Raw genomic sequence first — 15183 nt, 5'->3', positions numbered from 1 at the left:
TCTAGCCGTTCCTTCTTATTTGCCTGTGTTTAGAAAGAAAGATGAAAGGGAGTAAAAGCGTTCTCTCCCTTCCCCAATCTCCCCCCAGCTCACACCCCACCCTCAGCTCCTCTGTAGTCGGAAGATCTCTGAACTGTCTGTGGTGGCCCTCGCAATCTATCGGGACTTCGCTTCTTTCTTGTGAAAAACCTCCCCTTGACTCACTTTGCACCAGATTTCCCCAAATGTGGTTCCAACCACAAGCAGAAATGGAGCTGCCAGGAACTGGGAAGAAACAGGAGGAGGAGAAGAGGGAGGTGCAAAGTACTGGATCTCGCAGGGAGAGAAGCGACAGGGTGAAGACTCGGGTCCCTTACTTGCCATTACAGTCGATCCCGAATACAGCGTTCATTTCATTTCTCACGTTTTAAAGCTTTTTTTGGAGGGTAAAAGTAATAGTTACGCAAAGTGAAAACACAAATGGTACAAAAGGACTTAGAACTGAAATACGCTTCTCTCCCGACTCCAGCCTCCTGTTTTTCTTCCCAGAGACTGACCACTGCTATCTGTCTCTTGCCAGGAGGGAAAGGGATGCAACAGGGCATGTACTTCTTTTCGAGAGAGCTTATGTCTATACAAGCAAATGTATGTGTTCATTCTTCGCTGCCTTAGTTTTCTGTTGCTGTGTAATAATGGTACCACCAACTTCACAGCTTTGAACAACACCCATTTATTATCTCGAATTTCTGTGGGTCGGGAGTCTGGGCATAGCTTAGCCAGGTTCTCTGCTTTAGGATCTTATGAGGCTGTAATCAAGGTGTGGGCTGGGGCTGCAGTTTCATCTGAATCTGAGGCTCAACTGGGGAAGGGTCACTTCCAAGCTCATATGATATTGGTGGCCTTCAGGTCCTGGCAGGCTGTTGAACTGAGAGCCTCAGTTTCATGCTGTCTGTTGGTTGTAGTTAACCCTGAATTCTTTCCTGTGTGCCCTTTGCAGAACCATCAAGGCAGAGAGACTTGCCTAGCAAGTAGGATAATACAGTCTTCTGTAATACGATCATATCCATGAAATCACATATATATACCATCACCTTTGCCATATTCTACTGGTTAGAAACAAGCAACAGGTCCTGCCCACACTTAAGAAGACCAGATGACACAAAGACGTGATTCAAAGTGGGGAGTCATGGGGCCATCTTATGTTTGTCGCAATGATCACTGTGCCTTTTTTTTTTTTTGAGACAAAGTGTCACTCTGTTACCCAGGCTGGGGTGCAGTGGTGTGATCTTGGGTTACTGCAATCTCTGCCTCCTAGTTTCAAGTGATTCTTGTGCCTCAGCCTCCCAAGTAGCTGGAATTACAGATGCTCACCACCATGCCTGGCTAATTTTTGTATTGTTTGTAGAGACAGATTTTCACCATGTTGGCCAGGCTGGTCTCAAACTCCTCACCTCAAGTGATCCACCTACCTTGGCCTCCCAAAGTGCTGGGATTCACAGTCATGAGCCCCCATACCCAGCCCTGTCTCTCTTTAAATAAATAAATAGAAACAGAGAACAAATGCTCACCTGCATCTTACCTTGTTTACTTAACAACAGATCTTGGAGGTCACTTCTCAGTGAAAACTAGATTGGGCTGAGCATTGGATTCTAGGCCAATGAGTTTGGACTGGACCATGGAGACACTAGGGAGCCCATGAAGGATAGAGAGAGATGCCTTCACCCTGCCAGTGCTTCAGAAAGATCACCCTGAGCTTTTTGTATATTAAGCCCTATTCAAAATACGTACCTATTATCAACCCATGTCCTTATCACTGCGACTCTGCGGGGAGGGAGGTAGGCACTTTTATTACCGTCATTTTGCAGATGAGGACATTGAGGTCCAGAGATGTTATGTCACTTACTGAGGGTCACACAGCCAGGAAGTGGTGGTAGGGACTCTTACCCTTGTTTTACAGATGAGATTGAATTATCTCACAAAAACTCAGAAGGATTAAACAGCTTGTATAAGTAACATAATATGGCAAATTCGTCCGGGAGCCTGACCCATGTTGCTCGAGCCTGGTCACAGTTATTACAGAGGTGGCAAGCAATGGCCTAAACGGGACGAACAGCCAAATACCCTGGCTGATGGCTCTTAAACATGGTCGGGTCAGCTAAGGACAGCAACCAGGGTGGGAACTGGTCCCCCTCACCCCCAGCTAGGGCACTAATGTCTCTCTTTTCTCTATCAGTCCAGAATCTATGATGTGACCTACCAAGAACCCACCCTCCACATCGCAGCCAGCACCCTGAAATCTGGGGTTTCCTACAGGGCACGGGTGAGGGCCTGGGCTCAGAGCTATAACAGCACCTGGAGTGAGTGGAGCCCCAGCACCAAGTGGCATAATAGTGAGTATCAAGAGGCCTAAGCAACGCTAATCTCCACTCTCCATTCTTTCCCTGTGGCCAGATACTTCCTCTGGCTGAATCTCTGGGTTTTCGTATCATAGGATGCCTCCACTGGCAAATAATGAAATTACCACCTGCCATGGTGTATCAGTCAGCTTGGCTGCAGTAACAAACAAGCCCACGATTTCCATGGCTTAACACTATAGGAATATATTTCTTGCTCATGTAACAAGCTAATGTGAACATTGCTGGTTTGTGGGTGGTTTTCTTCCCTGTAGAAATTTGGGGAGTGAGGTTCTGTCCATCTTGTGGTGCCATCATTCTCCAGGACAAAGATTCTTAACTGTTTTTGTGTCCTGGTTCCCTCTGGTAGCCTGGTGAAGCCTAGGGACCCCATCTCAGAATATTTTTAAATACATAAAATCCCAGCCTGGGCAACCCAGCGAGACCCCTATCTGTACAAAAAATTAGCCAGGCATGGTGGCATGCATCTGTGGTCCCAGGTACTTGGAAGGCTGAGGTGGGAGGATTGCTTGAGCCCAGGAGTTTGAGGCTGCAGTGACCCATGATTGTACCACTGTACTCCCACCTGGGTGACAGAGCAAGAGCCTGTCTCTAAAAATAAATAAATGCAATGAAATAAATTACAAAGGAAACTAATTGTATCGAAATGCATTTATAAAATATTTTAAACACATTTTTAGTCTGGGGATATATGTGCTTCCTTATTAAGATATATAAAAAGTTCTAGATCTCAAAAATACTATAATTTCAAAGTAGATAACCATAAATAATTCTTTATGATACTGAAACTGTGATGTGATATGAGAATCACTGTGAGTTTTGCTGAGGACAGGCTCACTGGTACTGTCATTACTGGAGTCTCCCTCCATTCTTTTTTAAAAATTTTATTTTAATTTTATTTTTAAAATGTTAAAATAAATAGAGACAGGGTCTCACTATGTTGCCCAGGCTGTTCTTGAACTCCTGGGCTCCAGTGATCCTCCCACCTTAGCCTCCCAAAGTGCTGGGATTACAGATGGGAGCCAGTGTTCCCGGCCCCTCTCTCCATTCTTAATGGAAGGAGATGCTGAGTGTCATAGGTTAGCAAAAATAAAGATGCAATTTCCAAGAAAAAAAAATGATAAACATAAATGAAAAAAATAGAATAAGTGACGAAAAAACTAAGCCAAAAGATGAGGAATTCAGTAATAGTAAACATAAAAGAATTAAGAAAAAAAGGGGGGTTAAAAAAAAAAAGAAAAAGAGAAAGAGAAATTATTTAAAAAAAAAAAAAAGATGTAATTTCCCTTCCAAGTTCTCAGACCCCTGAATTCTATCTGCAGCCATGTTGGTCCATAGATCTCAAGGGGACAATCCCTGCTATGCACCCCCCTACCCCCACATTGCCCATGTCCAGCCAGCGGAAGAGGTGTGATGGTGTGGAGACCACACTTGCTTCTTGAAAGCAAGAAGCCCGGAAGGGGCCCGCATCACTTCCTCTCAAATTCTATTGGTGAAAATGGTCGCATGACTACACATAGCTGCAAAGAAGCCTGGGATTTTCCTCACTTGTAACCTACATTCCAGAAACAACCCTTTTCAGTGCTGTATCCCACAGGTCTTTCGCAGTAGAAATATTGATTATCTCATGTAAAATGAAGTCTTACAAATGAACCTCCTGGGGTTTGTACAGCAGCCAAGTGATATCTCTCCCCTGTCTTCCCTTCTGCCATCCTTCACACGGTTTCATTTTATCCTTAGACTTGCCACCCATGGCCTCAGGTCAGCCATTGCCCACTCCCTCACATAAAGCAGGAAGGAAGCAAAAGGCTGCCACCAGAGAATGTACCTTGTGCATGTCTCCTTTTTATCCGGAAGCAAACATCTTTCTAGAAGCTTCCCTAGCAAAATTCCCCTTACTTCTCATTGGCCAGGACTGTTAGATGGTCTCTTCTCATTGCAAGGAAGACTGGGAGCTCAAATGCCTGGAAAGGGGAACAGGATCATCGTGATTGGCCCAAGCCTCAGGGTGGGCGTGGCTCCCTGGCAAGGGAGAGAGGAAAAAGATGTGGGATAAAGAAGACTGCTTCAATGTCCCCAGCTGTTTAATGGGAAGAGTAAGGGCTTTTGTGAAAACTCAATGAAAGAAGATCCTTCAACATGGTGGGTGCAGTGGCGGCTGGCAGTACCCATACCCAGCCACCACACAGCCCTCTCAGCGTTGCTCATCCTGCACTGTGATATCAGTTGAGCCACACGTCTCCCGCCCTGGACTGTGAGCTCCATAGGCAGTGTCTACTCCATGCCTGTATCTCCAGGGCCTATCCCTGGGATAATTTTGTTGAATTGATTCTCATCTGCCATTGTACTGGGGAAGGGAAATAGCTTGTATAGAACAGATACGATATGTGGGACCCTCATTAATTATTTCAGCAAATAGTTACTGAGTTCTTCCTACGTGGCTAGCCCTGTACTAGACACTAGGGAATCTGCGATAAACAAAGCAGATAGTAATCCCCACTCTTGTGGAGCTGTCATTCTGGAGGGGAGAAACAGAAGCAAACACAAAAAGAAAGAAAGAGAGAGAGAGAGAGAAAGAAAGAAAGAAAGAAAAAGAAAGAAAGAAAAAGAAAGAAAAGAGAAAGAAAAAGAAAGAAAGAGAAAGAAAGAGAGAGAGAAAGAGAAAGAGAAAGGAAAGGAAAGAAGGAAAGAACATGTATCCAGATGGCAGTGAGAACTGGGAAGAAAATAAAAACAGAGGAAAGGGATGGAGCGATGGGAGGGGCAGTGGTAGGGAGGGTGTCGGGAAAACTTTTTGGAGAAGGTGACAATGAAAGTGAACAAGGAGGAGGAGTCAACCATGTTGAGATGATGGCAGCAAACGGTGTGGACAGACCGCTCTGTTCTGAGTGCATTATCTATTGATTAGATCATGTAATCCTTGCAACAGGCCTGCAAGATAAGTTCTGGCATTAACCCCATTGTACAGATGAGTAGGCTGAGGCACAGAGAAGGTAAGGGACTTGTCCTGCGTCACACAGCAAGGACAGAGTCAGGCTTCAAGTCCAGGGCGACCACCTCCTAAGTTGGTACATTTGACTTCTGTGCTTCCGGAAAGAAAGAGCAGCAAGTTCAAGATCTGGAGGTGGCACTAAGCTTTGGAGGCGCAGGGGACAAGAAGGCTGCTGGTGTGACAGGGACTCAGTGTGCAAGAGGGAGGGTTGGAGGAGATGGGGTGGAGGGGTGGTCGGCAGCCAGATCGTGAAGGGTCTCGGAGGAGGGTCCTGACCCTGTGTCTCCAGTCCTGGGAAGTAGAGCCCAGGCTGTATCATGGCAGACCCCAGCTCATGGCTTCCCCTCCCACTTCCAGCCTACAAGGAGCCCTTCGAGAAGCACCTTCGGCTGGGCGTCAGTGTCTCCTGCGTTGCCATCCTGGCCATCTGCCTGTTGTGCTATGTCAGCATCGTCAAGTGAGTCCTGGGTTCAATGCCGCCGAGCAGTCCCTCTGGAGTGCAGGGTGGCAGAGACTTACCCCTCCCATCTGCCCCTTTGCAGTCCTCTCATTCAATAATACATATTTATTGAGCAGCTACTATGCACCTTGAGAGTAAAGCCGAGACCAAGATTGACAAGGACCCCAGATTTCTAAAACTGACATTCTAGTGGGGAGACAGAAAATACATATCAACCAACAGATGTTTTTTTTTTTTTTACCAACAGATGGTTTTCCATAGTGACCCATGCTCTGAATGCACTAGACCAGGGTGGAGGCCAGAGATCTTCTGGGGTGCTCTTTGCAAGGGAGGCCAGGATAAGACTCTCCAAGGAGGGAAAATCTGAGGGGGACCCTGACTGAGGAGAATGAGCTGGCCAGGGACAAGCAAGATGGAGTCATCCCATGTCTTCTAGACCCCAGGTGCCTGGGCTCTAGACCAGGCAATTGGGGACATGTGGTAGGAGCCAGAGGAATTTGTGACGATTGCCCTGATGGAGTCAGGAGACCTGGGTTTGAATCCTGGCCTTGGAGCTTGGTAGCTGGTGGCTGACCAGTTGCTGAAACCCCTGAGCCTAGGGTTCCTGCTTTGCAGATTGAGAATGATGTTGAGAATGTATTTCATCAGTCAGAAGAGGCTGAATCACAGTAAAGGCTGAGGAAGGAGACAAGTGGCGAGTGTCTGGGAGGTGGTGGAAGGAGCCTTGTTCCCAGAGAGCTCTTTCCAGCCCTTGGAATTATGGTATCTCAGAGCCTCAGTTCTTCCATCTCTGAAATGGGACTAGCAAGCTTGACCAAGTCAGGATTAGAGGTGACTGGGGATTATTAACATGACCAATGACAGTGCCCGCTCTTGGCCTGGCACACGCGAGGTAGGCAGGGAATGCAAGTTCCCCCTCTGTATTTTGTCACTGATGCCTCCAAGTAACCCTAGGCTCATCTCCTTGCTCTGAGCCTCAGTTTCCCCATCACCTATACCTCTTCCCACTCCCCATCACCATGTCCCAGCATGTGAGCCTCTTTGCTATTCTTTGTCTTTGGTTTCTTGTTTTGTTCTGTTTTTTTGTTTTGTTTTTTTTTAGACAGGGTTACCCAGGCTGGAGTGCAGTGGCACAGTTACGGCTCACTCAGCCTCCAATTCCTGGGCTCAAATGATCCTCCCATTTCAACTTCCCGAGTAGCTGGGACAGCAGGCACCTGCCACCACGTCTGGCTAATTTTCTTATGTTTTATGTTTTTTTTCTGAGATGGAGTCTTGCATTGTCACTCAGGCTGGAGTACAGTGGAGCAATCCCGGCTCACTGCAATCTCTGACACCCGTGTTCAAGTGATTCTCCTGAGTAGCTGGGATTACAGGCGTTTGCCACCACACCCAGCTAATCTTTGTATTTTTAGTAGAGACAGGGTTTTACCATGTTGGTCAGGCTGGTCTTAAACTCCTGACCTTAAGTGATCCACCCGCCTCGGCCTCCTAAAGTGCTGGGATTACAGGCATGAGTCACTGCGCCCGGCCAATTTTCTTATGTTTCGTAGAGACAGGCTGTCACTTATGTAGTACAGACTCATCTTGAACTTCTACCCCTTTATCTTTATTTATGGCACTTATTTCCATGAATGAATGATGTCATGTAAGCATTTTTTTTTTAAATGGAGTCTCCCTCTGTCACCAGTCTGGAGTGCAGTGGCATAATCTCGGTTTACTATAATCTCCACCTCCTGGGTTCAAGTGATTCTCCTGCCTCAGCCTCCCAAGTAGCTGGGATTACAGGCACCCGCCACCACACCTGGCTAAGTTTTGTATTTTTAGTAAATACAGGGTTACACCATGTTGGCCAGGCTGGTCTCGAACTTCTGACCTCAGGTGATCCTCCTGTCTCGGCCTCCCAAAGTGCTAGGGATACAGGCAGAAGCCACCATGTCCAGCCTCATCTAAGCATTTCTGTCTCCATTTATCATCCATCTGCCCCTCTTGAAGGTCAGTTTCAACAAGGCAGGCATCTTTGCCTTGACCGTTGTAGCCTCAGGGCCTGGCACAGTGAGTTGAACATAGAAGGTGCTCAATAAATCGGTGTTGACTGACAACGTGGGCAGAAGCTAATTCAGAAGCCATCTGAGGACCTTACCTCCCAGTGATGATGCACCATGGCCCCAGGCAGGTCAGGAGGATAGAAGGCGTGTGTTCTTACATTCCCCAGCTTCAGGCCATCCCAGGCCACTCCCCTGTCATTTGCCCTCAGCTGCTCTGGAAAAGGGATTCTTGAGGGGAACCTAGAATCTTCTCTGCAGTTTGAGTCTTTCCTAATCCCCTGGGGTCTCATTCCCACCGAAGACACAGGTGATCTCATCAGGATCCCTGCTCTGGGTAACAGAATGCGGAGTGTGAACCTGGCTCTGTCACCTACCAGCTGTCACGCTGCCTCCTTGCGCCTCACTCTCGTCATCTGTAGAATAGGGTTAGCAATAGAATCTATGTCACCAGGTGAGTGAGGAGTCAGTGGTTTGACCTCCAGAAACTAACCAGCCTGGTCTCGGCCGCTAGATAAGTATTGGTGACAACGACCGTTTTTATGGGAGGAGCGTTCATCTGTCAGTAATTCAGAGATCAATGCCTTTTCCTTTTGTTTTTCAGGATTAAGAAAGAATGGTGGGACCAGATTCCCACCCCAGCTCGCAGCCCCCTAGTGGCTATAGTCATCCAGGATCCTCAGGTAGGAGAGGGCGTGCAGGAAGAAGTGTGGTTCCGAACGCCTGGGCTGTAAAGGACATTCACTGGCTTCTGGAGTGGCAAAGGGACAGTCAGGAGGGAGGCAGGGGAGACTGAGGCAGCAGTCCAATGAGGTCATGAGGAGACCAGAGGCTTTCCCACCCCTTCCCTTGGCAAAGGGATCTTCTGCGGTTGATCTCCTGTTTTTTTCCCTCTTCCTGAGAGTGACCGTTAGGCCACCATCTCTGTGTCATTCCCTGTCTAGAGGCCAGAAGGAGACGAAGGAGAGGGTGACAGGTTTTCTGTGTCTTCCTCTTAAGCATGGGAAACTGCCCCAAAGCACCAGCGATCCCCCCTGGGTTCTCATTGGCCTGAAATGTATTCCGTCCCTGAGCCAGGGGCGGAGTCAGCTTCCCCAAGGCAATGGTCCTGTGGATGAGTGGGTGGGGTTTCCCTGAGCAGGATTAGGGTTCTCTAGGAAGGAGAAGGGTGGGGATACAGGTGCTGTCTAGAAGAGAAGGTCTGAGGGTCCTTGCTTCTCCAGGGACTCTGTAGCAGGCTCTGGAATCCAGTGGTGTTGGTTTTGAATCCTGACTCTGCTACTCACCTGCAGTGTGGACTTGAGCAAGTTGCTTAATTCTCCGAGCCTCAGTTTCCTCTCGTGGGTTATAACAGTGTTTACCTGGTAGGGCAGGTATCGGAATTTATGGAGACAATACATGTAAAGTGTGTATTCCAGCCTCTTACAAATACTAAGTGCCATTTATGTATGGGTTAGTGTTTGCTGTGTAACAAACGACTCCAAAATGTAGAGGGTTACAACAACAACTTTATTTAGCTCCTGCTTCTGCAGGCTGACATTTGGGGCTGGGCTCAGCAGTGAGGGTGACAGGGAAGGCTGGGCTGGGCAGATCTGGACTGAGCTGACCTGTCCCTGTGGCCTTTCTCTGGGTCTGACAGTTGGCTGACTTTTACCTGGGACAGTGTGGCTGCCTGAGACATGTGCCTCCCACCCGCCAACAGGCCGACCCAGGCTTGTTCACAGAGTGGCTCAGTTCTCAAGGCCGGGAAGTCCCAAGGCTTCTTGAGGTCTAGGCGCAGAACTGGCACGAAGTCACTTCTATCACATTCTGTGGGCCCAAGCAAGCCCCAGAGGCAGGTTAGAGTCAAGGGATGGGAGGAGATTTAGAGCACTCTTCTATGGCCACTTTTGCCATTGACCACAGTCCCTGTGAATAGTAGGACAGCGTCATTAATTCCCAGGAAACTGAGGCTCAAAAAGCATACGTGACCTGTTGGACTTCCAACCTGTGATGTTCAGGCTTGAACAGTGTTGCTGCACTCCAGGCCGGGCTGCAAGGCCACTCCGCTGTTTCATTGGCTGCTTCTGTATTTTAGGTGTCACAGTGGGAGAAGCGACCTCGAGGCCAGGAACCAGCCAAGTGCCCGTATGTATCTGAACTTAGGTTGCAGCCGGCATGCATTGGGAAGGTGATAGAATTGGAGCAGCAAGCCCCTAGCTCTATGTCTGCCTTCTCTTCCCTGGCATTTGGTCATTGTCCCTATGACATTAGGCTTCAAGCGATGGCAGGAGGAGGGGTGTTCTGGAAACCCACACAGCTGACCAAGCCCCCTGAGTTTTACTGGCATGTCAGGTACATAGCGAAGCCCCTCGGGAGTGCTGTTACAGTTTACAACCAGGGCAGCCGTGCCAGTTGTTAAAATATTGACTTCATTGTATACTCGTCGGCAAAGACCCACTGTCCTGAGCACTCCCTGCTTTTTATAAAAATATACAGGATCTCACTCTGTTCCAGTGGTGTGATCATAGCTCACTGGAGCTTCAGTGTCCCGGGCTCGAGTGATCCTCCCACCTTAGCCTCCCGAGTAGCTGATACTACAGACGTGCATTACCACGCCTGGCTGTTTTAAAAGGTTTTTGCCTGTAATCCCAGCTACTCAGGAGGCTGAGGCATGAAAATCGCTTGAACCTGGGAGGCGGAGGTTGCAATGAGCGGAGATCACGCCACTGCACTCCAGCCTGGGCGACAGAGTAACTCTGTTTCAAATGAATAGATAAATAAGTAAAAGAAAATACAGGTATTGATCGACTTACAACCTATGCAACTTACGACCATTCGACTTTATGACCACAATCGCTAGCCATGACTGCTCCGCGTCTGGCAGCGCAAACGTTGCCCAGCTGGGCGTACGGCAGTGTGGACCAGCTCACAGCAGCACTACCATCTCCACGTGCACCATTTCAACTGTACATATAGCCTACTCAACTTACGACCAAATCGTGTAACGACCATTCCGCGGTCCCGACCGTGGCCATAAGTCGAGCACTAGCTGTAAGTTTTTGTAAAGACAGGTTCTTGCTGTGTGGCTCAGACTTATCCTGATCCCTTGACTGTGGCACCGCCCTGTGGCCTCCTTAGCTCCTTCCCTGGGGCCTGCAGGACCTCCCCACTCTCCAGAAACTAAAGAGGGCTCAGGACCCTGCTTCCACTCTAGGACCCGCATCTTTTTTTTTTTTTTTTTTTTTTTGGACACAGGGTCTTGCTCTGTCCCTCAGGCTGGAGTGCAGTGGCTCACTGCAGCCTCAGACTCCTGGGCTCAAGTGATTCTCTGGCCTCAGCCTCCTGAGTAGCTGGAACTATAGTCATACACCAACATGCCCCACTAATTTTTATTTTATTTTTTTATTTTTGTAGAGATATTGAGACAGCCTGGGCTCTGTTACCCAGGCTGGTCTCGAACTCCTGAGCTCAGGTGATCGTCCCAAAGTGCTGGGATTACAGGTGTGAGCCACCTCACCTGGCTTCCGTAGCCATCCTTCTTCATCATGGCTTGGGATATGATGTTGCTTTTATTTTTATTTATTTTTTATTTTTTTATTTTTTTGAGACGGAGTTTCGCTCTTGTTACCCAGGCTGGAGTGCAATGGCGCGATCTCGGCTCACCGCAACCTCCGCCTCCTGGGTTCAGGCAATTCTCCTGCCTCAGCCTCCTGAGTAGCTGGGATTACAGGCACGCGCCACCATGCCCAGCTGACTTTTTGTATTTTTAGTAGAGACGGGGTTTCACCATGTTGACCAGGATGGTCTCGATCTTTTGACCTCGTGATCCACCCGCCTCGGCCTCCCAAAGTGCTGGGATTACAGGCTTGAGCCACCGCGCCCGGCCCGATGTTGCTTTTAATTATCATCATCCATAAAGACTTCTTCTTATTCAACAGATCTGAGCTTGTATTTGGCACCAGGCCATGTACTAGGCTCCAGAAATCCTAAAGACACAGGCCTTACCTTCCAGGATTTCCCATTCTAGCAATATAAACTGATCAATCATTGATTATAACGTTAGAAGGCATGTCTACAGTAGACCACCATCATGACACGGTGATTTCAGGCTGGGTTTTGAAGGATGAATAGGAGTTTTTCAAGTGTCCAAACCGAACCCTGACCAAACTTTGCTTTTGCAGACACTGGAAGACTTGTCTTACCAAGCTCTTGCCCTGTTTTCTGGAGCACAGCATAAAAAGGGATGAAGATCCCCTCAAGGCTGCCAAAGATAGGCCTTTCCAGGGCTCTGGAAAATCAGCATGGTGCCCTGTGGAGATCAGCAAGACAGTCCTCTGGCCAGAGAGCATCAGCGTGGTGCGGTGCGTGGAGTTGTTTGAGGCCCCGGTGGAGTGTGAGGAGGAGGAGGTAGAGGAAGATAAAGGGAGTTTCTGTGCATTGCCAGAGAGCAGCAGGGATGGCTTCCAGGAGGGCAGGGAGGCCATTGTGGCCCGGCTCACAGAGAGCCTCTTCCTGGACCTGCTCGGAGGTGAGAATGGGGACTTTTGCCAGCAGGACATGAGGGAGTCGTGCCTCCTTGCACCTTCAGGAAGCGTGAGTGCTCACATGCCCTGGGATGAGTTCCCAAGTGTAGGGCCCAAGGAGGAGCCTCCCCGGGGTGAGGAGCAGCCTCTGCACCTGGAGCCGAGTCCTCCTGGCAGCCCGACCCGGAGCCCAGACAACCCGACTTGCACAGAGACGCCCCTGGTCATCGCAGACAACCCCGCTTACCGCAGCCTCGACGACTCCCTGAGCCAGTCCCCATGTCCCGGAGGGCTGGGTCCAGACCCACTGCTGGCCAGACACCTGGAGGAAGTGGACCCCGAGATGCCTTGTGCCCTGCAGCCCTCCGAGCCAACCAGTGTGTCCCCTCCCGAGCCAGAAACCTGGGAGCAAATCCTCCGCCGGAATGTCCTCCAGCATGGGGCGGCTGCAGCCCCCGCCTCAGCCCCCAGCAGTGGCTATCGGGAGTTCGCACATGCGGTGGAACAGGGTGGCATCCTGGCCGGTGCGGTGGGGGGCTTGGGTCCCCCGGGAGAGGCGGCGTACAAGGCCTTCTCGGGCCTGCTTGCCAGCAATGCCGTGTCCCCAGGGACATACGGATTTGGGGCCAGCAGTGGGGAGGAGGGGTATAAGCCTTTCCAAGATCTCATTCCTGGCTGCCCCGAGGACCCTGCCCCAGTCCCTGTCCCCCTGTTCACCTTTGGACTGGACAGGGAGCCACCTCGCAGCCCACAGAGCTCCCATCTCCCAGGCAGCTCCCCAGAGCAACTGGGTCTGGAGCCAGGGGTAAAAGGAGAGGACACGTGGAAGCCCCCACTCCTCCTGGAGCAGGCCACAGATCCCCTTGGGGACAGCCTGGGCAGTGGCATCGTCTACTCAGCCCTCACCTGCCACCTGTGCGGCCACCTGAAGCAGTGTCACGGCCAGGAGGATGGTGGCCAGGCCCCTGTTGTGGCCAGCCCCTGCTGTGGCTGCTGCTGTGGAGATAGGTCGTCGCCCCCTACGACCCCCCTGAGGGTCCCAGACCCCTCTCCAGGTGAGGTTCCACTGGAGGCCAGCCTCCGCCCGGCCTCCCCGGCACCCTTGGGCATCTCAGAGAAGAGTGAATCCCCATTGTCCTTCCATCCTGCCCCTGGCAGTGCTCAGAGCTCGATCCAGATCTCCAAAATCATGAACTTTGTCTCCGGGGAACCCACGTGCATGAGGGTCTCTTAGATGTGTGGCCTCTTGTTGTTGAGGTCTGCAAATGGACTGGGGCCTATCCATGCCTGAGAAACGCCTCCTCCTGGGAGGCAGCCAGCCTGGCAGATTTCTAAAAGACTCGAAGAACCGTAGTATGAAGGTGTTCGGTCCCACTGACGTTGGCCTAACAGTGGGCTGCAGAGACTGAACCCCTCCCTGTGGCATTGGGCTGGGCTCGCCACATCCCATGAGAGTAGAGGGCACTGGGGAAACTGAGGCCCTTGGGCACCTTGACTTGTGAACGAGTCGTTGGCCATTCCGTCCACAGCTTCTGCAGTAGAGTGTCCCGTCCCTGTTGTACCCGCCCAAGGCAAGTTTTGTCCACCAAATCACCATGGCCCACGTCTCGCACCTGCTTCCATCTCACTGAACTAGAAGCTGAGCTTAGAAACTAACGAAGCCATCAAGGGAAGGACTTGAGCGGCCTTGGGAAATCAGGAGAAATTGAAGTTCAGGAAGGTGGTCATTGCCTAGAGGTGCTCATTCATTCAGCAGAGCTTCCTCGGGTTGATGCTGGAGGCAGAATCCCAGCTGTCAACAGATTCTCCTTCAGTGAAGGAGAGCAACAGAGGACATGAAAAATGGCTGTGACTAAAGCAGGGACAGTCTGCTGCCAAACACCCATGCATAGTTGTATGGCTCCTCTTAATCATGGGACCCCCAGAATAAGCACGCCCAGCTACCTTGTGGGCCAGACGCAAAGGATGCGGTTGCTGGCAGCCACAGAGAAACCACGGGCCCAGCCCGGGCAATCCAGACAGCAGACGTAAGGCAGCGGTGACCCTGCACGTTGGCCCAGACGTCAGGTGCTGGGAAAGGCGGGGACCATGGGCTGAGTAATGCTTGTCTGTGTGTTTTGAAGATAGATAGTTTTATCACCTGTTATCTGTGTTTGCTGAGGAGAGTGGAACAGAAGGGGTGGAGATTTGTATAAATAAAGTTTCTTTGTCTCTTTATATTTTAATGTATTGACCAAATATACTGCCAGGCAGTGCTGTGAGTGCTGTGTCTCTATTAACTCCTGGAATTCACCCATCAAGAGGAACCAGAGCGCAAGAGGTTAAGAAACTTGCCATCAGTGTTTGGGTTCCGCAGACAAGGATTCAAATCGTTGATTGAGGAAGCGATCCCAGGAAACCCTGCTAAGGGAGTGGGAAAGGCACGAATCAACAAAGTATTACCCGAAAGGGATCTTGGTCCAGACCCCAAGAGAGCGTTCTTGGATCTCATGCAAAAATTCACGGCAAGTCCATAGAGCCAGTGAAAGCAAATTCATCAGGAAGGTAAAGGAGTAAAGGAATGGCTACTCTAGACAGAGCAGCCCCAAGGGCCGCTGGTTGCTATTTTCATGATTATTTCTTGATGATATGCTAAACAAGGGGTGGATTATTCATGCCTCCCTTTTTTGGACCATGTAGGTAACTTCCTGGCATTCCTATGGCATTTGTAAGTTGTCATGGTGCCGGTGGGTGTAGCAGTGAGGACGACCAGAGGTCACTCTTATTGCCATCATGGTTTTGGTGGGTT

General features: G+C 49.9%; 1 protein-coding gene across 4 annotated transcripts in view; it reads left to right on the top strand.

Annotated features, from left to right (window-relative positions):
* The window catches only part of IL4R (interleukin 4 receptor), a 51226-nt gene extending 36614 nt beyond the window's left edge, over nt 1-14612 (top strand). For all 4 annotated transcript variants that reach the window (XM_003930219.4, XM_074381906.1, XM_010340811.3 and 1 more), the window contains exons 6-10: nt 2213-2369; nt 5743-5842; nt 8495-8573; nt 9968-10017; nt 12054-14612. In XM_003930219.4, the coding sequence (XP_003930268.1) occupies nt 2213-2369; nt 5743-5842; nt 8495-8573; nt 9968-10017; nt 12054-13629 (1962 nt within the window). In that variant the 3' untranslated portion in view covers nt 13630-14612. The remainder of the gene's footprint in view (nt 1-2212; nt 2370-5742; nt 5843-8494; nt 8574-9967; nt 10018-12053) is intronic.
* Nucleotides 14613-15183: the final 571 nt, after the last annotated feature.

This window comes from Saimiri boliviensis, chromosome 12, assembly GCF_048565385.1.
Source record: "Saimiri boliviensis isolate mSaiBol1 chromosome 12, mSaiBol1.pri, whole genome shotgun sequence".
In the NCBI taxonomy this organism is placed as follows: Eukaryota; Metazoa; Chordata; class Mammalia; order Primates; family Cebidae; genus Saimiri; species Saimiri boliviensis.
The sequence above is the reverse complement of the archived record's forward strand: the minus strand, read 5'-3'. Positions and strand labels throughout refer to the sequence as shown.